At 41.3% G+C, this 20,727-nt stretch overlaps 1 protein-coding gene across 2 annotated transcripts in view; it reads left to right on the top strand.

Annotated features, from left to right (window-relative positions):
- The window catches only part of IQGAP2 (IQ motif containing GTPase activating protein 2), a 398,264-nt gene that overhangs the window by 326,185 nt on the left and 51,352 nt on the right, over positions 1 to 20,727 (top strand). For both annotated transcript variants that reach the window (XM_077287309.1, XM_077287298.1), the window contains 4 exons: positions 8,596 to 8,686; positions 13,828 to 13,995; positions 15,538 to 15,689; positions 20,175 to 20,345. In XM_077287309.1, coding sequence (XP_077143424.1) covers positions 8,596 to 8,686; positions 13,828 to 13,995; positions 15,538 to 15,689; positions 20,175 to 20,345 — 582 coding nt within the window. The remainder of the gene's footprint in view (positions 1 to 8,595; positions 8,687 to 13,827; positions 13,996 to 15,537; positions 15,690 to 20,174; positions 20,346 to 20,727) is intronic.

The raw sequence follows: 20,727 nt of genomic DNA, 5'->3' as shown, positions 1-20,727 counted from the left end.
GTAAAGACCATAAAAATTAGCACTAAATAAAAAGCCTCATAACTCTGGAACTGTATGGTGAATTAAAAAAGGCAAAAAAAAAAGCAGAATACTCATGGAAGAACAGACTGAAGACGTGCGTCACAAACCGCGGACAACCCTTTTAAGGTGCTGCACAAATCTATATATTTAGAGCTATACATCAGAGGTATTTCACAATATTTGCCTTTGATCTGTGGCGCTGCTTAGGGACATGTCTTCTATTGTCTTCCATTGAACAAAACAACATACTACATGATATGCTGAGGCATATTGGCCTAGTGTGTGCCAAGTGGACACTTTTTGGCATACACTGAGTGCATAGTGGCCCATGGTCATATGTTAAGTGTGCAAACACCAAGAGTAAAACAAAAAGTGTGGACAGACCCCAAGTTAGATGAGCATACGGAATCGCAATGACTCACTTCATTGGTAATTGTAACATTCATTAGTGCTCAGTTCTCTGGAGCAGTCATATACATATGTGATCAGCTGGTATCTGCAGGATTATTTCCTGGTCATTTCAGAGTTTTATGGCAATCGGTGAGTCATAATTAGAAAAAAAAAGTCTGCACTGTTTTCCGTAACAGCGCCACTCTTGCCTGTGGTCTGTTTCGGGTATTACTGCCAATCCAGGTTTCCAAGTAAATGGAACCAAATATCAAAGCTCGAAAGCAAATGAAAAGAAAAACTGATCCTGCTTCTAATGCTGAATAAAGAATTGGGCGGATTTTACATACATCATCTTTGTAATAAGAGGAAAAGCTTTTCATGGCATTTTTTTTCTAGTTCAGTCAGATGTTCTTCTTATCGTGTTCTTTTCTGCTGACCTCCCGTAGGCTTTTCTGTAGGACTTGAAAAACACATGGGAAAAATTGCAAATGTCCCAAATATTCCGATTTTAGTTCACACATAGATGGATCTTCCGTTATGGGATGTTCACAATCGGCACTTATTGTAGTGTAATCCTTCAGTTACATTCGACAGGTTGGATTTTCCCTGCTGATTCCTATTGTTCTCACAAACTCCAGCAGTTTCAGAAGAGTTTGGCAGACGTTCCCTCTTCCTTCCTTTGTAGACAAAAACATTCACATTTCCCAAGGACGAGTAGACTTACAATTTATTACATTGTGGCTAAAAATGGCTGACACGTGGCTCACTACAGTAATTATACATGCCGATATTAGCCCATCTTCTCACCTGAAGAGTAACGACTGACTATATGACAATTTGTTTGGTGCTTATTTACCAGCCTGTCTACACATGGGCCGCCGGCAAACGATGATGGTAACAGAACTACGGCTGATCCGATTGCTCTGTCCCCATACAGTACCTTATCAGCAGTACATCTGTTTACACCATGTAAAGTGCCACCAATAACAATTACTTTATGTGGTATAAACAATCCAATCACCCAAGGAGCTAGAGTTTTGCTCTTTCTTCAGTGGATGTCCATGTTTACATGGGCGGCTAATCGGGAACGAGCTTTCCTATGAATGCTCAATCTACGATTATCTACTCATCGAGGTCCATAACATACATTGAGATCTGTCAATCATATCATGAAGGTGACCTTTAATGGGTTACACGGGTCTACAAAAAAAAATCTGGGTGACAAGTTTTTTTTAATGGATTTAGGGTATGTTGAAGGTGCTGAATTAAAAAAAAAATCCCATTACTTTTTCTCAATTGGTTCTAGTTTTTGAGTTAATTCATCCATGAAAATAATGCATTCCCCCAATGCGACTTATGTGTGATAACAAATGCAATACCTTTTGGCCTGTTGACTCTTTAACAGTGCGTTAGGTAATAAAATATCTCATAGAATTATTTTCTATTTCCATTTGTAGTCTTACAATGCTAGAAAAGCTACCTTTTGAAGCCAGAATTCTACTGTAATAATTAAATATCTCAGAAACTAGAGCCAATCTGGTAAAACCGAAGTTATGTTCTGAATCAGCACCATAAACTTAATATAAAACAGCTCCGACACCGTTGGCACCAAAATCACTACATACCAGTGTTGTCATTAGTGGCATCACCCATATCAGAATGAAATGAACTGTGACCGCACACCTAAAGTATATAATACTAGTACATCCACAAATGTGATAATAGCAGTGTGCTAGGACAACAGACATTGGTTCCTTGTTCATAAGGTCTCTCTAAAATGTGTCATACAAAACTACACATATCCAACACCACAATTGGTCATGGTAACTTTTTTTGACCCCTGTTCCTTTTCATGTCCTTGGGTATCTTGGTTAATAATTGATTTTCTTGCTTGGCTCTGATGCCTCCGGTAACACTTCTGATGTAACACTTCAGAAGTACTCAGTAATAAAACCCTTTGTGCTTCCTGCTCATTTAATTGGAATCTGTGTGTGACCCTTACGATGCGGCACCGTAGAAATACAGTGGTGTTCTTACTATTGAACATAAACTTGTTGTAAATGGATGAACCATCTGACTTCTGCTTCATTGTAATATACCGTATGCCATCTATTTAAAAAAAAAAAAAAAAAAAATTGACGTCTTGCATATGTTCTCTGCGGTGAACATTGAGGTTGGACCATGCCCTGACTTAAAGGGAATCTGTCGGTAAGATCAACACCCATACCACATATATGGGTATGTAGGTTTTAGACGATATAAAGGAATCGATTGATTTACATTTCAATCTGTTGTTACAACCCCAAGAAATGTATTTTTTTTCATATTATGTGCAAATGAGGTGGATCCAGTGGCATAACTATGGGCCCCGATGCAAAATTTGGACCTGAGCCCACACCTACAGTACAGACCAAAAGTTTGGACACCTTCTCATTTAAAGATTTTTCTGTATTTTTATGACTATCAAAATTGTACATTCACACTGAAGGCATCAAAACTATGAATTAACACATGTGGAATTATATACTTGACAAAAAAGTGGGAACAACTGAAAATATGTCTTAATGTATATTCTACGTTCTTCAAAGTAGCCACCTTTTGCTTTAATGACTACCGGTACTTTGAACACTCTTAGCATTCTCTTGATGAGCTTCAAGAGGTAGTCACCGGAAATGGTTTTCACTTCACAGGAGTACCCTGTCAGGTTTAATAAGTGGGATTTATTGCCTTATAAGTGGGATTGGTACCATCAGTTGTGTTGTGCTGAAGTCTGGTGGATATACACAGCTGATAGTCCTACTGAATAGACTGTTAGAATTTGTATTATGGCAAGAAAAAAGCAGCTAAGTAAAGAAAAACGAGTGGCCATCATTACTTTAAGAAATGAAGGTCAGTCAGTCTGAAAAATTGGGAAAACTTTGAAAGTGTCGCCAAGTGCAGTTGCAAAAACCATCAAGCACTACAAAGAAACTGGCTCACATGAGGACCACCCCAGGAAAGGAAGACCAAGAGTCACCTCTGCTTCTGAGGATAAGTTTATCCGAGTCACCAGCCTCAGAAATCGCAGGTTAGCAGCTCAGATTAGAGACCAGGTCAATGCCACACAGAGTTCTAGCAGCAGACACATCTCTACAACAACTGTTAAGAGGAGACTTTGTGCAGCAGGCCTTCATGGTAAAATAGCTGCTATGAAACCACTGCTAAGGACAGGCAACAAGCAGAAGAGACTTGGGCTAAAGAACACATGGAATGGACATTAGACCAGTGGAAATCTGTGCTTTGGTCTGATGAGTCCAAATTTGAGATCTTTGGTTCCAACCACCGTGTCTTTGTGTGACGCAGAAAAGGTAAACGGATGGACTCTACATGCTTGGTTCCCACCGTGAAGCATGGAGGAGGAGGTGTGATGGTGTGGGGGTGCTTTGCTGGTGACACTGTTGGGGATTTATTCAAAATTGAATACTGAACCAGCATGGCTACCACAGCATCTTGCAGCGGCATGCTATTCCATCCGGTTTGCGTTTAGTTAGTTTTCAACAGGACAATGACCCCAAACACACCTCCAGGCTGTGTAAGGGCTATTTGACCAAGGAGAGTGATGGGGTGCTACGCCAGATGACCTGGCCTCCAGTGTCACAAGACCTGAACCCAATCGAGATGGTTTGGGGTGAGCTGGACCGCAGAGTGAAGGCAAAAGGGCCAACAAGTGCTAAGCATCTCTGGGAACTCCTTCAAGATTGTTGGAAGACCATTCCCGGTGACTACCCCTTGAAGCTCATCAAGAGAATGCCAAGCAGTCATCAAAGCAAAAGGTGACTACCTTGAAGAACCTAGAATATAAGACATATTTTCAGTTGTTTCACACTTTTTTGTTAAGTATATAATTCCACGTGTTAATTCATAGTTTTGATGCCTTCAGTGTGAATGTACAATTTTCATAGTCATGAAAATACAGAAAAATCTTTAAATGAGAAGGTGTGTCCAAACTTTTGGTCTGTGCTGTATATGTTGCTCAGTTGTATGGCCCCTTGTAGCGTTTTAGATCCTATAAAGACATACGTGTTCGCTCCCATGTAATAATGTCCCCCATGTAATAATGTCCCCATCCTGGGCCCATTCTTGGTACAATGTTCTCCATTCTTGGTATCATGTCCCACATTTTGGTATCATTTTCCCATCCTGGTATCATGTTCCCCATCCTGGTATAATGTACATTTTAAAAAGAAGCAGAGAATTCTACTCTTCAGCCTCCGTTCCTGGAGCTTGCTGCGACCTCTTCTGTAGCCGGCACAGAAGCAAGCAGCTGAATTCAGCATGCCAGTGCTGCGTGTCAATGAGAAGTCGACGTCAGCTACTGGCCTCTGATGGGCCGGCAGCGTGTATTGCAACACAGAGCAAAGGCCGAGGATGCACATCCAGGTGAAACTGGTGTCGACAGGCCCCCCTCCAGCAGGGGCCGGTCACACCCACTGCTGCCACAATAGTTACGCCCCTACCAGTATCTGCCTCCTGAGGTTGTTTTGTGGCACCCTAGGGGTCCGGTTGCCACAGTGGCATTGCCTCCCTCACAGGGAGTGATGCCATGCCTGGAAGCAGAAAGGGATTCCCCTTAGCAGGTAATTTCAGCATACAACACTTTCCTGACTCCAGACCAGAAGGGGGAGCTCTGAACCCAATTTGAGGAGAGCTGCCCTATAAGTTCTGGTCTGGAGGAGGGGTTAGTCAGTCAGTCTGAGGGAGACAGTGGAGGAGGGAGCAAGTGAGAAGAGCCTGGGAGTGGAGCTACGACTGAGCTCACCCCGTACTGAGTGCAAAAGACCAGACACTGGAGTCCGTGGTTGAGTGGGGACTTCATGCTCAGCAGCTGAATCCAGAGGGCAGGAGATTGCAGGTCTCCTGGCCACAACTGACACCCGAAGGCACAGCAGCAAACTAGAGCCCGGAATCACAAGGGAGTAACACCTAGAAAAGGCTCGAGCTGCCTGCCATGCGTGTAGAATTCCACTTAAGGGACGGACTGAAAGAGGGACTTGGAGAGCTTAAGGCATCAAGAACCTAGAGAACAGCGCAGTAAGGAGGCCTCCAACCCCACCTGGCTAGGGAGATTCTGAACTGCTTCCAGGCTGCCCGGATCTCCAAGATCACCGGTCACCAGTGCCCCGGACTGCATCTTCAATTAAAGGTAAAGAAACTACAGTCACTGTCATCCAATCATTCCGGCATCCCAACATCCACAAACCCTCATAGACTGTCTGGTAGCCCTGGAGCACCTGTGGGGAGCTATCCAACTCTGCTGCTACACCATCGGCCCCAGTGGTCCTTTTAGGCAGCGTCGGCCATCCCTGGCCGAGTATCACAGGTGGCGTCACGAACATTTCCCCTTATCCCCTACAAACTTTATCATCAACATTCCCTCATCCTTTTTATTGTGCGCCCAGGGCCACGGAACGGGTCACTGCTGCCGTGACCACCCCTTTAAGAACCGTCCCACCCAATTCCGAGTGCCCCACGGCCCTAGAGGGTGTTGCATTTCCACTGACAAACACTAGCCACTTTAGCTTGATTTATAGCTCACTGTCTGGTTTCCTTTCCTGGCTCGTGAAGCAACACATAATTGGCTATCCGGAGTGGAGATGACTTGTTGATTCATTGGGTTTTGACCTCTTGGACCCACACTTGGCTAAACAAGGAACTTTTGTCCCCATGACAATGGGGCTGCAGCGCACACGTGTGCCCTCTTCATTCATTCTCTGTGGGACTGCCAAGCTTTGCACTAGTGTTTTTTCTCCTGCAATCCCAAAGAGAGTGAATTAAGCTTAAGCAGTGGTCAGATGTTTGACTTGCTGGGCCATTTTTAATACAACATCCCCCGATCTGTCGGTCGATTGCTCACCGATAAGCAAGTTATAACTTATCCTGTGGTTAGGCGCTAACTTTTCGTTGGACAACTCCTTTTAGCTTCAGATAGCTGTGCAACTGTATCATCAGACTGCTCCTATAGGAAATTATCTTGTAGGGTTGTAATACTGCAGATATTGCTGGAAGGGCATCTACCATATACACAAACTTCTCATCTGTTTACTGCAGCCGCGAATTGAACAGAAGTTGTTAGTCTTCCATTTCCTGTTTATTCACATCTACTGTATATTACGTAGACATCTTATCGGAAGGTCGCTCTTGTAAAGCTGGACATGGCTGTGCTCCTGAGTGGGTGGTTTTACTGCGTTCATAGGAAATCTTCTGATTTATTTATTTTTTTAAATTCTTGAATTCATTATTCATTCTGTAATTGGGAAAGTTTTAAACAGGATATCCCCACTCCACCCTCCTGAACATCTATCTGGATGGCGCCTTTATCAGCTGTTTTCCTTTTATTATGGGCTTTTAAGTGGGGCCTCTCAGAAATTCATGTTGAACCATAGAGATATTTGTCTTGGGACTTTTTCTGCCTGGAGCATGTGAAAACTGATTGTGAATTCCCGTAATCTGTCATGTCTAAACCGGAAGTAACATGCCGAAACATACCTGAAATCCGAGGCCCCTGCGCCACAATCCTCTTGCGCTGTGTAACCACATGAGCGATGGAAAAAAAAAATGAAATCTAAATCTAATCCTTCATGTTCTCATTCTGCAGGAGTGCACTGCGTCCTCTGTATGGGTCTCTTTTAGGGGGCTTTTCCGTTTTCACAAGGAAGCATTAATGGGAATGTCTTAAGGAGGTTTCTTGATTTTGCAATGAAAACTGCATGTATTATTAAAGAGATCCTTTAGACCTAATGAGGCCGGTGTACTTTAACACAGGGTTTCACAGCTATTCTGATATGACATTTCAAAGCAAGTACATCAGTCTCATCAGGTCTAACAGATCTGTTTAATAATATATTCAGTTTACGTTAAGAAATCTAGTGACTGACCTACTTTAACTTACAAAGGCAAAAAATAACTCTGTCTGACCAGGGTGTTTGGATTCAAGACTGGGGCATCAAGATATAAAAAAATTAATAGCTACAATGGTGTTAGGTGAATGGGGATGTGAAATACCGAAACCTAGCAAGCAGAGGAAAAGTTGTGGAACTATGGATATGACAGGGTGGTTAGACGTTAGTGATCTGCGAATGTTGAAAAGATGGAAACAACATTTTCCAAACATCTCGATTTTTGCAGTGTATTGTATGAGCGCCACGTGCAGAATTCTCCGCACTCACACACCCTGTCTGCTATCCATGAGTTTACACTTTTAGAAAGTTTTATAGAGCTAATCAGACATGGACATACAAAGTAAGTGCCCCAGTATTGCCAGGTCCAAGGGATCTATGTAATCATGTATGCCATTAGTAATGTAAATCTGGTGACTGATCCTGGAAAAGTGCTGGTAGTGTTTGCTGCTATATCCCGCCAGCACTACTCCATTTTCAGATAGAAAGCAAGATCAGTGCTGAATGAAGATAGAAGAGTATCAATATGTTCTCTTTTTAGAGTTCTGCGAAAATATTTGTAGGATCCTGTTCCAGTGGCCAGGTCGGTGGTCCGTGGCTGCCAGACTATATCAATGCCAACTTCCTACTACATCCCCAGCACCTCTCCTGATTATTAGGTCCTGTGACGTCATGTCATGCACGAGCGACGTACACATGACGTCACGTGGTCCTACTAATCAGAAGAGATAAGGAAGAACACGGCACTTCAGGTCGATGGTGCCAAAGTAGGATCCTATCCCGTAACACAGTCATACAAGCCTTGGCACTCGGATGTGATGAAAAGATGAAATTTATTAAGTAACTGCAATCCAAAAATGTAGATTTTTCAGTCTGTATAGTAAACCTTCACCAGTATATGGATTGTCCAGGATAAATGCTTGAACCAGAAGATCAGAAGTAGACGAGCGGTATCCACCACTGCGTACAGAGGAAAGGTGATCCATATGCCGATGACAGTCCACTGTAAAGACCGAAACGTCTACATTTTTGGATTGCTGCTGTTTAATAAATTTCATGTTTTCATCACATCAGAGTGCCAAGTCTTGTAGTTACTGATCAGAAAAGGCACCATGGATGCTGTGGGTAGGACGAGGCTCTGTTTTAGTGGCCACGGACTACCATCATGGCCACAGCATAAGTGACATTTTATTATTATACTCACCACACTCAATATTCTGTTTGAGTGTCATGTTTTGTGTACTTTCAGGAATCCAGAGACGAGTCGGCTGCTCTGTGGCTGGATGAAATACAGAATGGAATTAATGCCGCCAATCAGGACAGACAAGATGCAATCAGAGGTACGGGTGCTTTTCATTATATAGAGGTAATCTGGTTTTTTTTTTCATCTGTATATAGATTATGTACGCTTCTTTTTATGTAGTCTGCCTATGGGACCCAATTGTAACCTGTTTACTAGGGGAAACCCGTCACATTTTCCTGAGTTTTGCTGTGATTATTCCCATTTACACAAACCTGGGTGATTTAACTTGCAAAACTTGAACTCTAAAATGTAAAGTTTACCTCACAATTTAAAAAAAGGCAAAATATATATACATACATAGTGCTGGTCTTTGAAATCTCATTGTTTTTTTTTTATTAATGGCACTTGCCTAAATTGCTGCTCTTATAAAGGTTGTCCAGGTTTGGAAAAACATGTCTATCAGAAACCACGTCATGGTTGTGTCTCATACTGCAAATCAGTCCCATTGAAGTTAAAGAAGCAGAGCTGCAATACGGCACACAACCCATAGTCAGGGGTGGTGTTGAAACCAGCCATGTTTTATAATCCTGGATGACCTTTTTCTAAGCTTTTGTCTTCAGAAGAGGGAGCCAGAGGCATAGGATCCTATGGTGGTGACTCTCACACTAACAAATCACTGATTTATATACCGTGTAATGTAAAATTTGGGCACCCCTGGTCAAAATTACTGTTATTGTGAGCAGTTAACCAAGTTGAAGATTAAATTATCTCTAAAAGGGCTAAAGTTAAAGATGACACATTTCCTTTTAGGCAAAAAAAAAAAATGTTGCATCTTTGATATTTTAAAAATTACAAAAATCAAAATGGACCAATGCAAAAGTTTGGCCTGCACTCTTGGAGATTTGTGTGCTCAGATAACGTTGACCAAGGTTTCAAACCTTAATTAGTTTGTTAGGGTTATGGCTTGTTCAATATCATGGTTGGGAAAGGCCAGGTGATGCAAATTTCCCAGCTTTGTAAAAACCCAGCATCCTCGAACCTTGTGCCAAAAAAACAGCAGATTTGGGTTCTTCTAAGCAGCTGCCTAGCAATCTGAAAATTGTGGAGGCCCATAAAGCAGGAGAAGGCTATGAGAAAATAGCAAAACGTTTTCAAGTTGCCCTTTTCTCGGTTCGAAAAGTAATTAAGAAATGGCAGTTATCGGGAACAGTGGAGGTTAAGATAAGGAAGACCAAGCAAAGAGCAAAATTTGTGAGAGGTGCTCGAAGGATTACTAGAGAGGCAAATCAGAACCACCACTTGGCTTCAAAGACCATCAGAAAGATATTATAGGCTCTGGAGCTGTGGTACATTGTTCTATTGTTCAGAGACTCCGGCACAATTATGGCCTTCATGGAAGAGTCATCAGAAGAAAACCTCTCCTGCATCCTCACCATAAAATTCAGCATCAGAACTATGCAAAAGAACATCTACACAAGCCCGATGCATTGTGGAAACAAGTCCTAGGGACCGATAAGATTAAAATAGAACTCTTTGACAACAATGATCAAAGGTATGTGTGGAGGAAAAAGGGCAGAGAATATCAGGGAAAAAAAACATCTCGCCAACCATTAAACATGGGAGTGGATAAATCAAGCTTTGTGTTGCAGCCAATGGCACAGGGAACATTTCACGGGTTGAGGGAAGAATGGATTCAAGGAAATTTGAACAAATTCTTAATGCAAACATAATACCATCTGTAAAAAGCTGAAGTTGAAAAGAGGATGGCTTCTACAAATGGATAATGATCCTAAACACATGTCAAAATCCACAATAGACTACCTCAAAAGGCACAAGCTTAAGGTTTTACAATGGTCCTCACAGTCCCCTGATCGGAACAGCATTGAAAATCTGTGGCTAGACCTCAAAATAACAGTGCATGCAAGATGACACAGGAATTTCACAGAACTGGAAGAGTTTTCCAAGGAAGAATGGATGAAAATCCCTCAAAAAAAATTGAAAGACTCTTGGCTGGCTAAAAGATGCAAATATATATATATTTTGCCTAAAATACAAAGGAAAAATGTCATTTTGATATTTAGGACTTTAGAGATACAGTCATCTTCAACTTGCTTAGTAATTTTAATCAGGGGTACACAGACTTTTACAAGCCACTGTAGGTACGCCGAACTAGTCGGAGGTTACTGCCTTATATAATCTACAGCTTCAAAATCTACTTGTTTTATATCTAAAGTCACAAATGGCAGTCCGCTAAGGAGGAGTGATGGATTGGAAATGGTGGAGTGAGCAGGGAGATCATTACAACCACTTAGTGAGAAAATATAAAGAAAGCATAGTAATGATGCGGTAATATATACATGGTTGAGGCTCTGGATATACTGATCCCTTTGCCTGTGCTTTTTGCTTTAGGATATGTCACCATGTATGGTCGGATTTGTCTGACTTTCCTGTCCAGGGCTCCATGTAAACAGTGCATAAGTTTTATGGAAATCAACATTTCTCACGGTTATTAAAAGTTAATCAACTTTCTACTATTATTCATTAACATTTTCATGATCTGCAGACCTAATAGCGTTCTACAACTTGTAAAATGTTCTGGTTCAAGTTGTGACTGCCTCTCAGGCTGGGGTTACACAAGCGTATAAAATAATCGGTCCTATTCTCCCCCAGGAGAGTGGGACGATTTTTTTCTCACTTGTCATCTGTGTTCTGTCCGTATGCAATCTGATTTTTTTACTCAGCAGCTATTAAATCTTTTAATGGACAATCTACGGTTTTGGAACGTCCGCCAGGGCCATGGGGTACTCCTGTACCGGGTCCGGTTCTTAAAGGGATGTGTCATGGCGGCGGTGACCCGGTCCGTGGCCTTTAAAGGGATTTGTGCAATAAGAGTTCGTGATGCCACCTGTGGTATTCGGTCAGGGGTGACCGACGCTGCTTAAAGGGGTCCACTGGGGTGATGTTATGGCAGCAGGGATGGTATGGCTTCCCACAGGTTAAGCTGGGTCCCCAGGGCTCCCGGTGTAGTAGATGAAGATTGTGAGTGGTGCGATAAAGAACGGAGGACACAGGTTTGCAGTCTCTTTACCTGGTTTACTGATGGTAGCAGGCAGCCCCAGTCCTGGGCACTAGATCACAGGTACAGGCAGTGTCCGGCCAGCTTGGAAGCGAGTTGAGTTCCCTTTACCAGGTGGAGTTAAAAGCCTTCCTTTTAGCATGGTGGTATTGTAGTCCCTTACTGCCTAAGGCTTCCGGCAAGATCCTCTCAGTTCTCTCTGTCCCCCTTTAGGTAGGAATCAAACCAGTATGACAGGTGACTCGAGCCTTTTTACAGGGTCTCTATCACGACCCGGTCTCTATTTGTCACTGTGTTTCCTGGGTGTTAGGGAGGACAAGTTACATGTAGTCTAGCTGTCCTACCAGGTTCTGCTGTGCCTCCTAGAATATGACACAACCTCAGTCTTCCGGTTACTGGTATCTGCACTCTGTCAGGGAGGTAGCCCTGTTGCAGCTATTCTCCCTTGTTGTCACTCTCCTGTGCTTCGCTCTCCGGCACGTTCGCTACAAGCTGTTCTTCCTTCTGTATCTCGCTATCTAGGAGTTGCAGCATTTCAGGCTACATGGCCCCTCACCCGTCCTTCTGCCTCAGACTGCTCCCGTCTGCTGTCTGGCACCAACTGTCAACTCTTCCTAACTGCCTAGCAACTGACTCCTCCTCCCGACCAGAGAGAGCAGCTCCCCCCTGAAGTCGGGTGTAGAGCTCCCCCTTCTGGCCTGGAGTCAGAATGGTGTTGTATGTGCTAATTACCTGTCAAAAGGAATCCTTCATCGCTTCCAAGCGTGACATCACTCTCCCCGTGAGGAAAGCAATGCCACTGTGACAACCAAGACCCTGGGGCGTCACACTTTCCCATCTTACAGAATTGCAAGTTATTCGTAAAAATCAGATGCCATATTGATATGACATATGATTTTTTTTTTCTTGCACCCATCCTATTTTGGAGTCAAATCGCAACTGAATACAGCTGGAAAAAAACACAGATCTGCACTGCCTCATGGTATAACATTGCGCATCCGATTGCGCCCTTACCCTGGATCTTTTTTTTTTAAAGATCTTTTTATGTTTCTAGAAAAGTTATCATTGGGAAGCAAAGAACCTGTCTCTGCACTGTGTACTAGGGTTCAGGATTCTGAAGCCGTGCACATGCACCCTCCCCATAATTAAGTATGCTCAGCCTCAGAAGAGGCCATATTTATTTTAATTTTTGTGGAGGGACTCTTAGGCCAGGATCACATTAGAGTATAGCATCAGATACGAGATGCTAATGACACTTGGCTCAAACTCTGCTCAGAGCGTGAGCTGAGTGTAAGTGCTCTGTGCTCCGATCCTCTCACGTGCGAGAATAAGAGCACAAGTAATTTCTCAATCTCCTCCATTGCCGGCGCCCGCGGGATTCCCACTGCATTCGATGATGTCTGAGTGCAGTCCGATGTTTCACACACCCATAGACTTGTATGGGTGTGTGCTGTCCAATTCTGGAATGCACTCGCAGCATGCAGAGGTTGTTTTCTCATGCCAAATCTGCATGAGAAAATAATCACAGATTGAGCTGCCCCAAAGAATAAAACTGGTCCGATGTTTTTCGCATAGCACTGGGCCGTGGTGTGAGGGAGCCCTTAAGAGAACTAAAGGATCGGGCATTGAGATCAGCGCTCCTAATGTCCGGTACACATTAGATCCGTGGATCCCATCCATGTCATTGTATGGACAGTCAGACACATTTTTGTATTTTATGCTATTGCCTATAAACTTGATACCTTCTGTTCTGCTGGTCATGTTGAGCTATTGGGAACGTAGCTGACCATTTATATACATCCCATTCCTACTGAGATGCTGTATACAAAGCTGTTGGATGGAGATTATCTCTCCTTGATTTAGTAGATCTGTAGATCATGTGTTCCAGCGTGGTCAGAATTTTACAACATCTAATGAGTGTTACGTTCTAGAAATTGAATGATCCACACAATATATACCATTATGTTCTCCCGTAGAGATAACGGATTCCCTCGGTCACATTTCTTGGAGCTTTATTGACCTTTCCATACTGCGTTTATTATTTTGCATTGTTAGAATTGTTGTATATGTAAAATAAACAGCGTGTTATAAATGTGTACCGTGAAATGTTACATCACAAAAATAATCGACTGTTTTTGAAACATTTTAAAATTTGCGTTTAGTGGCGGCTTGTGTGGCAGAAATTAACCTGGCTTTGGAAAAGGACGAGTCTCATTATACATTGCAAGCGCTGCAGTCAGCGGATGCTGGACTGAAGGGAATTATACCGGAGTGTGCGGAGGTGTATCACAAAGACCTGGTGGAGGGGAAGAAAAAGAAGGCAGATGAAGGTATTCTCAGCACCTAGGACCCCCCACCAATTTCTGGAATTAAGCGCAGTGGATACTTCCAGTTTTTATGCAACATGAATGCGTCATCTTGTTTAAAGCAAAGCTCTTCTTTTACCAATATATAACTTGATAGGAAGGCAGAATTAAAGAGGTTTTTGCAAAATTATAAGTTATTTCTTATCATTAGCATAAAAAAGTATGACTTGCTGATTTATAGAGGTTAGTAATGACGAATGTGCTCAGATTCGGTGTTTTCAGAGCATGCTTGGGTGCTAACAGAGTGTCTTCGGTGTGCTAGAAAAATATGTTTGAGTCCCTGCGGCGGCATGGTTTCTTAGGCAATCACTGCTTGTGTCGCGGCTGTGGATCAGCAGCAACATATGCAGACACAAGGACTCGGAACATATTTTTCGAGTCCGTCCGACTGCATGTCTCTCTGTTGTTCGACAGCCGCAACACATGCAGGGATTGCGTGTTCTATAGCCAATTCTTGCTTGTGTTGTGGCTGTCGAACAGCCACAAAGCTGTTTGTTAGGCAATCCCTGTATGTTCAAGTCCCTGCGGCTGCATGTCTCATGGCTGTTAGACAGCTGCAAAACAATGTAACCGCGGGGACTCTAACATATTTTTTGAGCACGTTGAAGGCGCTCGGTTAGCACACGAGCATACTCGGATAACACTTTATCCGAGCACGTTCGCTCATCACTAATAGAGGTCCAACTTCTGGGAACCGCACCTCCTGATCTTCGGAATGCGATTCCCAGAACCGCATGCTCGACCTCCGCTTCATTAATTGTCCATAGGATTGACGGTGATAATCTAGCTGAGGGTAGTATAATCCTGTTGTCGGAGTTCTGGAGTCCCAAGAACTGGGCTCTGCAGGATAACTTGCTGATTGCTGTAGATCTGACTGCTCAAGCCCCAAGTGAGCAGTAGGATAGGGAATAACTTGTGATTTTTGTGACACCCCTATAATTAGCATGTCAGGAGTCTGATTCCTACTGTTCTCTCACTGATGGTATATCTAAAGGATATGAGGTCAATGTCCCTGGTGATAAATGTCCATCATTTAATCATTTTAATTTGAATACAAATAGGTCCAAAACTTGGTACCAATTATCTTCAGTTGGAGCTTTGTTTCCCTTTAGATACTTCCAAATTCTCTGCTTCTTTCCACATAGACTAAAAATAAGTGGTTGCTCACCCCTTAAATAAAAATAAAAACCCATCAATGATACTGTAAAATAATTAAAAAAATACATACCAGAACTTATCTTGCCATTCACTTGCCACTGTTCTATCAACACTGCTTTGGGTCCCCTGCCGGTCTCTGCCCTTACCGTACTTTTTGGTCCGGATATGCATATAAATGCTGCACCAAAGCAGCACTGGAAGACGATGTTTGAGGGATGGATAAGGTAAGTATAATTTATTTTATTATTTTACATCATTGTTGATAGCTTATTAAAAAATTTTGATGGATTTTAACCTTTTGTTCTGGCTGGCTTCTCTCCCTTTACTCTACCAATTTTACACCTTTAGGTTCTGCGGAGACAGAAGAGAGTTCATGGCTGAAAATAAGATTAAAAGATAAATTTGACTACTATTATAATATTGAAACAAGTGAAGGCTGCTGGTGTCCTCCAGAAGGAATTACTCTGAAAACCACTTGGCTTAGTCGAGAAGATATCCAGGTACTTAAGGAAACAAGTCTCTCAATAGTAGTTTGGTTTAGGCATTTTTCTTGAATAAGCCTAACATTTGTCTTGGGTTCCTTTGTTTTTCATTATAAACTAACCTAGATGGAATTTTGCTGTCTATGTACAAGCGATCAAATTATTGCAGGTTTAAGTCCCCTAGGGGACTAAAAGAATAAAGTGAAAAAAAAGTAAACATTTGAATTCCCTCCCACCCCCCCAAAAAAATAAGCAAATAAAAAAAAAAAAAATCTTTTAGCATATTTGGCAAAAGTTAAATTTTATAATTATTATTATAATTATTTAACCCAACTGTAAATGCTGGAAAGAGAAAAATTAAATTTGTCTTTGCACTTCCTCCCCAAAAATTTTTTTGTAAAGTGCCCCAAACTATACCAAACTATACCAACAAAAAGTGTAGCACGCAGCTTCATAGACGTAAAAATAAAAAATAAATACAAAAAGACCTTGAAAAATTGCAACATACACTTTTTTTAAAAAAAAAGAAGTTCAGAATTTTTGAAGCCACTAAAACAATGTAAAAACTATATCAGTTTGGTATTGCTGTAATTGTCGTAATTTTTTACCCCACAAAAAAACGATAAAATCAACCCTTTCTCCCCCCCAAAATGGTCTAATTGATTTTCAACATTTTGCATCACCTGGAATTTTAGTTCCTGTTTTTCAGTACATTATAGTATATTGTAAAGTAAACTAGAACTCGTCCCACAAAAAACAAGACCTCCTGTGATTACAGCGATGGAAAAATACATACTGTAAGTTATGGCTGTTGGAAGAAGGAGGAGAAATATTAAAATGGCAAAAATGAAAATTGGTTGCATCATTAACGGGATATTCACAATTAAAGCTAGGCTGTATTTTATGTGTTTTGAGGTTATTTTTTTTCGTTGGGCCACCATGTAAATCAATATAATTGAGCTTTGCCTTCCACACAGAACAGATCGTAATATCATGTTGGCCTCCTTACTGTCAACAGTTTTAATGGTTTTGGCTACAGCTCAGACTCTAGAACATGAGTCAGAGAGAGCGAGAATGCGTTACGTAAGCAAATCTTCATAGACAATATGTTCTTATCATTTCCAGCTGCACCTACTTTTTTTTTCATTTTTTTTAATATTTGATATATATCGAGAAATATTATTTTATTTTCTTCAATAAATCCCAATGTTGATCATATATCAGGCTGACAAGTGATATTAAAATATTCAGACTGAGCGGTGGGAGCTGTGCTCCTGTGACCCCCGCTGATCGCTCACCTCCACCTCCCAATTGGTGCGGCGCTCAGGCAACAAAGTCGCATAATACCCCACTCTGTCTGGTCTGTGCGCTCAGATAGGAGCTTTGCCCTCCTGATGCCTGAACTGTGCACTTTGCAGGGGTAAAAGGTGGACTTTGAGTGAATGGGGAGAGTCTCATGAGCCGGACCCCCACCGATCTGTTTGTAATTATAAGGGCACTGAAATATGAAAAAAAGCCTTGTAAAGTTTGTTACTATTTAATTAGTTTCTAGTATTTATCTGTGTGTTGCCAAAAGTTGGAAGCAGATCTGCCATTTGTAAGTTTTCTGTAATTCACTGGCCGTCTGATAATTAATGGGAATAGAGCGGTGTTGCACGACTACTGATATGTCTGGCACAGTTTTTGGAAGAAAGCAGACATAATTTCAAATGTTGTACATTCTCTTTGAGTTCCTAAATTAATGCTTCATGAAGATGTGATAAATTGTATGTGGTAAGTAACCCGTATAGCAGGTAAACCTGTGAAATTATTTGTGTGTCTACGTTTATATGTACCCGTATGGGAAAAAAAATAGCGATAAAAACTTATAGCTAGTGATGAGCGAATATACTCGTTACTTGAGATTTCCCGAGCACGCTCGGGTGTCCTCCGAGTATTTTTTAGTGCTCAGAGATTTAGTTTTTCATGCCGCAGCTGAGTGATTTACAGCTATTAGCCAGGTTAAGTAGATGTGGGGGGTTGCCTGGTTGCTAGGGAATCCCCACATGTAATCAAGCTGTCTAGTAGCTGTAAATCATTCAGCTGCGGCGAAGAAAACGAAATCTCCGAACACTAAAAAATACTCGGAGGACACCCGAGCGTGTTCGGGAAATCTCGAGTAACGAGTACGGTATATTCCCTCATCACTACTTATAGCTGCTGCTGTAACCTATACTACGTGCGTGCTTCTGATTTATTACATCCTTGGTTGGTAATAATGTGACCTCCATGTAAAATACTTCAAGGTCTCTAGAATTTACAATATGGGATCTTCACTTTAGACCTACAGTGTCCTGCTATTTCCTGCAGCTGGGAAACATCAGATTGCGATCTCGACACCACTTTTCCCTCAGCTTAGCTTCAGTCTCTCGTATTCATATTGCATCGGTGGAGACGTGAACAGATGGTTTGGGGGTTTCAGAATTTGTGACGTAAACGTTAGATGGCGGTAACTTCATTCTGAATGATTGTACAGAAGTGACTGATGATAAAGGATTTTTCCTTTTATTATAAAACACAGTATGAAATCTGGAATCTTAAAAAAAAAAAAAAAAAAAACAACTGTGAGCCCTGGCGCCATAACAGTGGTGGACTAAATGTCACATAACACCACCATATACACAAAAAGAAAAAAAGCCAAAGAATACACATGCAAACCGCTTTTATTTCATTTAGACATGATCAGTAGTACAGCACCAACAAATGGTTAAAACAAGATAATAAAATTGAGGTGATATCCCTTGGAGCTTGGTCATAAAAATGGGTAGGAGGACCCTATGTAATTTTTTTGGGGATGGTCCCATATTTTAATAACTAGTAAAGGCTCAGTATACAGCTGTGACCTGATATTAATAGTCTGGGAAGCTCCATGGGTATTACCCCCTTCCTAGGCTATAAACATTTGCCCCAGCTGTTCACTTTCCATCCGCTGGTTAATAAAATGGCAGGGGATCCCATGCCATTTTTTTTTTCAGAAAATAATTTAGTACGTAAAAAAATACATGTACAGTAAGCTACACAAGCACTACACTAATGTGACTTACATCTTTATATCTATCCTATGTGTATAAATTTATTCTATTCTGTCTAGTGATGGTGTGATTTTACTGTACGAGGCAGATGAATTGCTGGCTTATCAAAGCACGCCTGTGTATAAAAATTGGAAGGCACTTGCATTTTTTTCTTTATCGCACCCATTGACTTGCATTGGAGAATTTTGTCTGAGATACGAGGACAATTGCAGCATACTGCAATTTTTTTTTTCCTCACTCCGATTCCAGATGAGAAAAAAAAATCGCAGATGATCTGTGACTCATAGATTAACATTGGACAGAGTGCAATGTTATTTTATTGGATTGCACTAGTCCGTTTTCTTCACAGAGTAGTATGAATCCTGAGAGATAGCAGCAGAGACAAGACAGGGGTTTTATACAGATCTTCAAGGCATGAATATAGAGAAATAATCTGAAGGAGGCATAGAAAACAATGTATGGATATGGAGGAAAGCACGTGAAATGAAAATTATAGCTACGAAAACCCTCAGCACCCTGGATACAAAGAGCTCACACCCAGCCTATATTATTGACCAGAGACCCTAAAAAAATATCAAAATGTGGAAATTGGATCAGGTTGCAAAGTGTTTATTATGGGGGCTGAACATGATAGAGGATTGTATACTGAAAGTTAATGCAAATTTATTAACTAAAGCTAATCACTATCATCTGTAAAAATATTTTTTTCCATATCAAAGGCATCCATAATTTTAAATCTTCCCCCCGACCACCCATGGATAAGTGGGGCTTGCATAAACCTCAACAGTTTACTGTTGAGGTTGCTGAATTCCCTCAAAATGAGACATTTTTGAATTGAAAGTGTGTGGTTGTTAATCTGTTTTCAAGCGGATATGGAATTGTGTTTAGTAGGAAAATAGATTAAAAACCTATTTATGCTAGTGGATGTATAATGGAAGAGAAAGGTCCATTATATTCAGTTATTCGATCTTATATTTATGGCAACTACAAAACTGAATTTTTTCCATCAGAGGAAACATGACTTTGACGAGTTAGATTTATTCCCACCTAAAATAAGTAGCGTCAGATGAATTTGGCAGCTCCTTATCTCCTCGACTACTTGAAAAAACAAGCATATTTAGCTTGGCTAAGTATGAGGAATGGCTTATGGCCAAAAGATTATTTGGCTGTCCCACAATAAGCAGAATAACAAGTCCAATAATACATCAAGTAGACCCCAAATTTGACTTTAGAGCCTCTGTTACGTCAGCTGCACAATTCCAGGAAGCCCTTCATTATTGGATTTTCTGTTTCATTTGTGTCTGTCACATGTGAATCATCCGCATAGTAAAAGTTTAAATACTGATCAAAACAAATGACAGATGTGAAACTTTGCACATGTAGTGGGAAATAAATAACATTTTTACACAGATGTTGTTACCATCTTTCTCAGAACATTTGTGGAAAAATTACCTCTGATTACAACCGGGAACAGCTCTGGATGGCAAACGAAAACCTAATTACTGTGCTGCAAGCTCACATGAAGGGCTACCTGACCAGGAGGGCATATCAGGAGAGAAAAGCTTATCTACACCAGCAAGAGCCATATGCTGTTAAAATACAGGTAAGGCAAATAAGGACATTTGTTATCTTTCTTATCTTTCTATAAGTTAAGCAGGTTTTCTCATGAACGGAGTACATTTTGATGACTAGATCTTGAAATAAAAATTAATTTCACAATTGGATGTGTAAAAAAAAAAAATGTTCCTGTGCTGAGATAATTTTATAAATGTGCCCCTGCTGTGTCCTGTGTGATGACTGTGTCTGATCGTGCAGGGACATGGTCTGATCATTCCACAGCTCCTGGGCAGGGGAGGAAGCAAAAGAGGATACAAACAGGACATCAGGGGATCACATGATTCTTTCTGTGAGGTAAAGCATTTACTGCTTGTTTTTAAGCAGGCAGAGAAATGTTTTAACTCACAGAAAGCAGCATCTGTGAACCT

The sequence above is a fragment of the Ranitomeya variabilis genome, chromosome 1 (assembly GCF_051348905.1).
Source record: "Ranitomeya variabilis isolate aRanVar5 chromosome 1, aRanVar5.hap1, whole genome shotgun sequence".
Lineage (NCBI taxonomy): Eukaryota > Metazoa > Chordata > Amphibia > Anura > Dendrobatidae > Ranitomeya > Ranitomeya variabilis.
The sequence above is the reverse complement of the archived record's forward strand: the minus strand, read 5'-3'. Positions and strand labels throughout refer to the sequence as shown.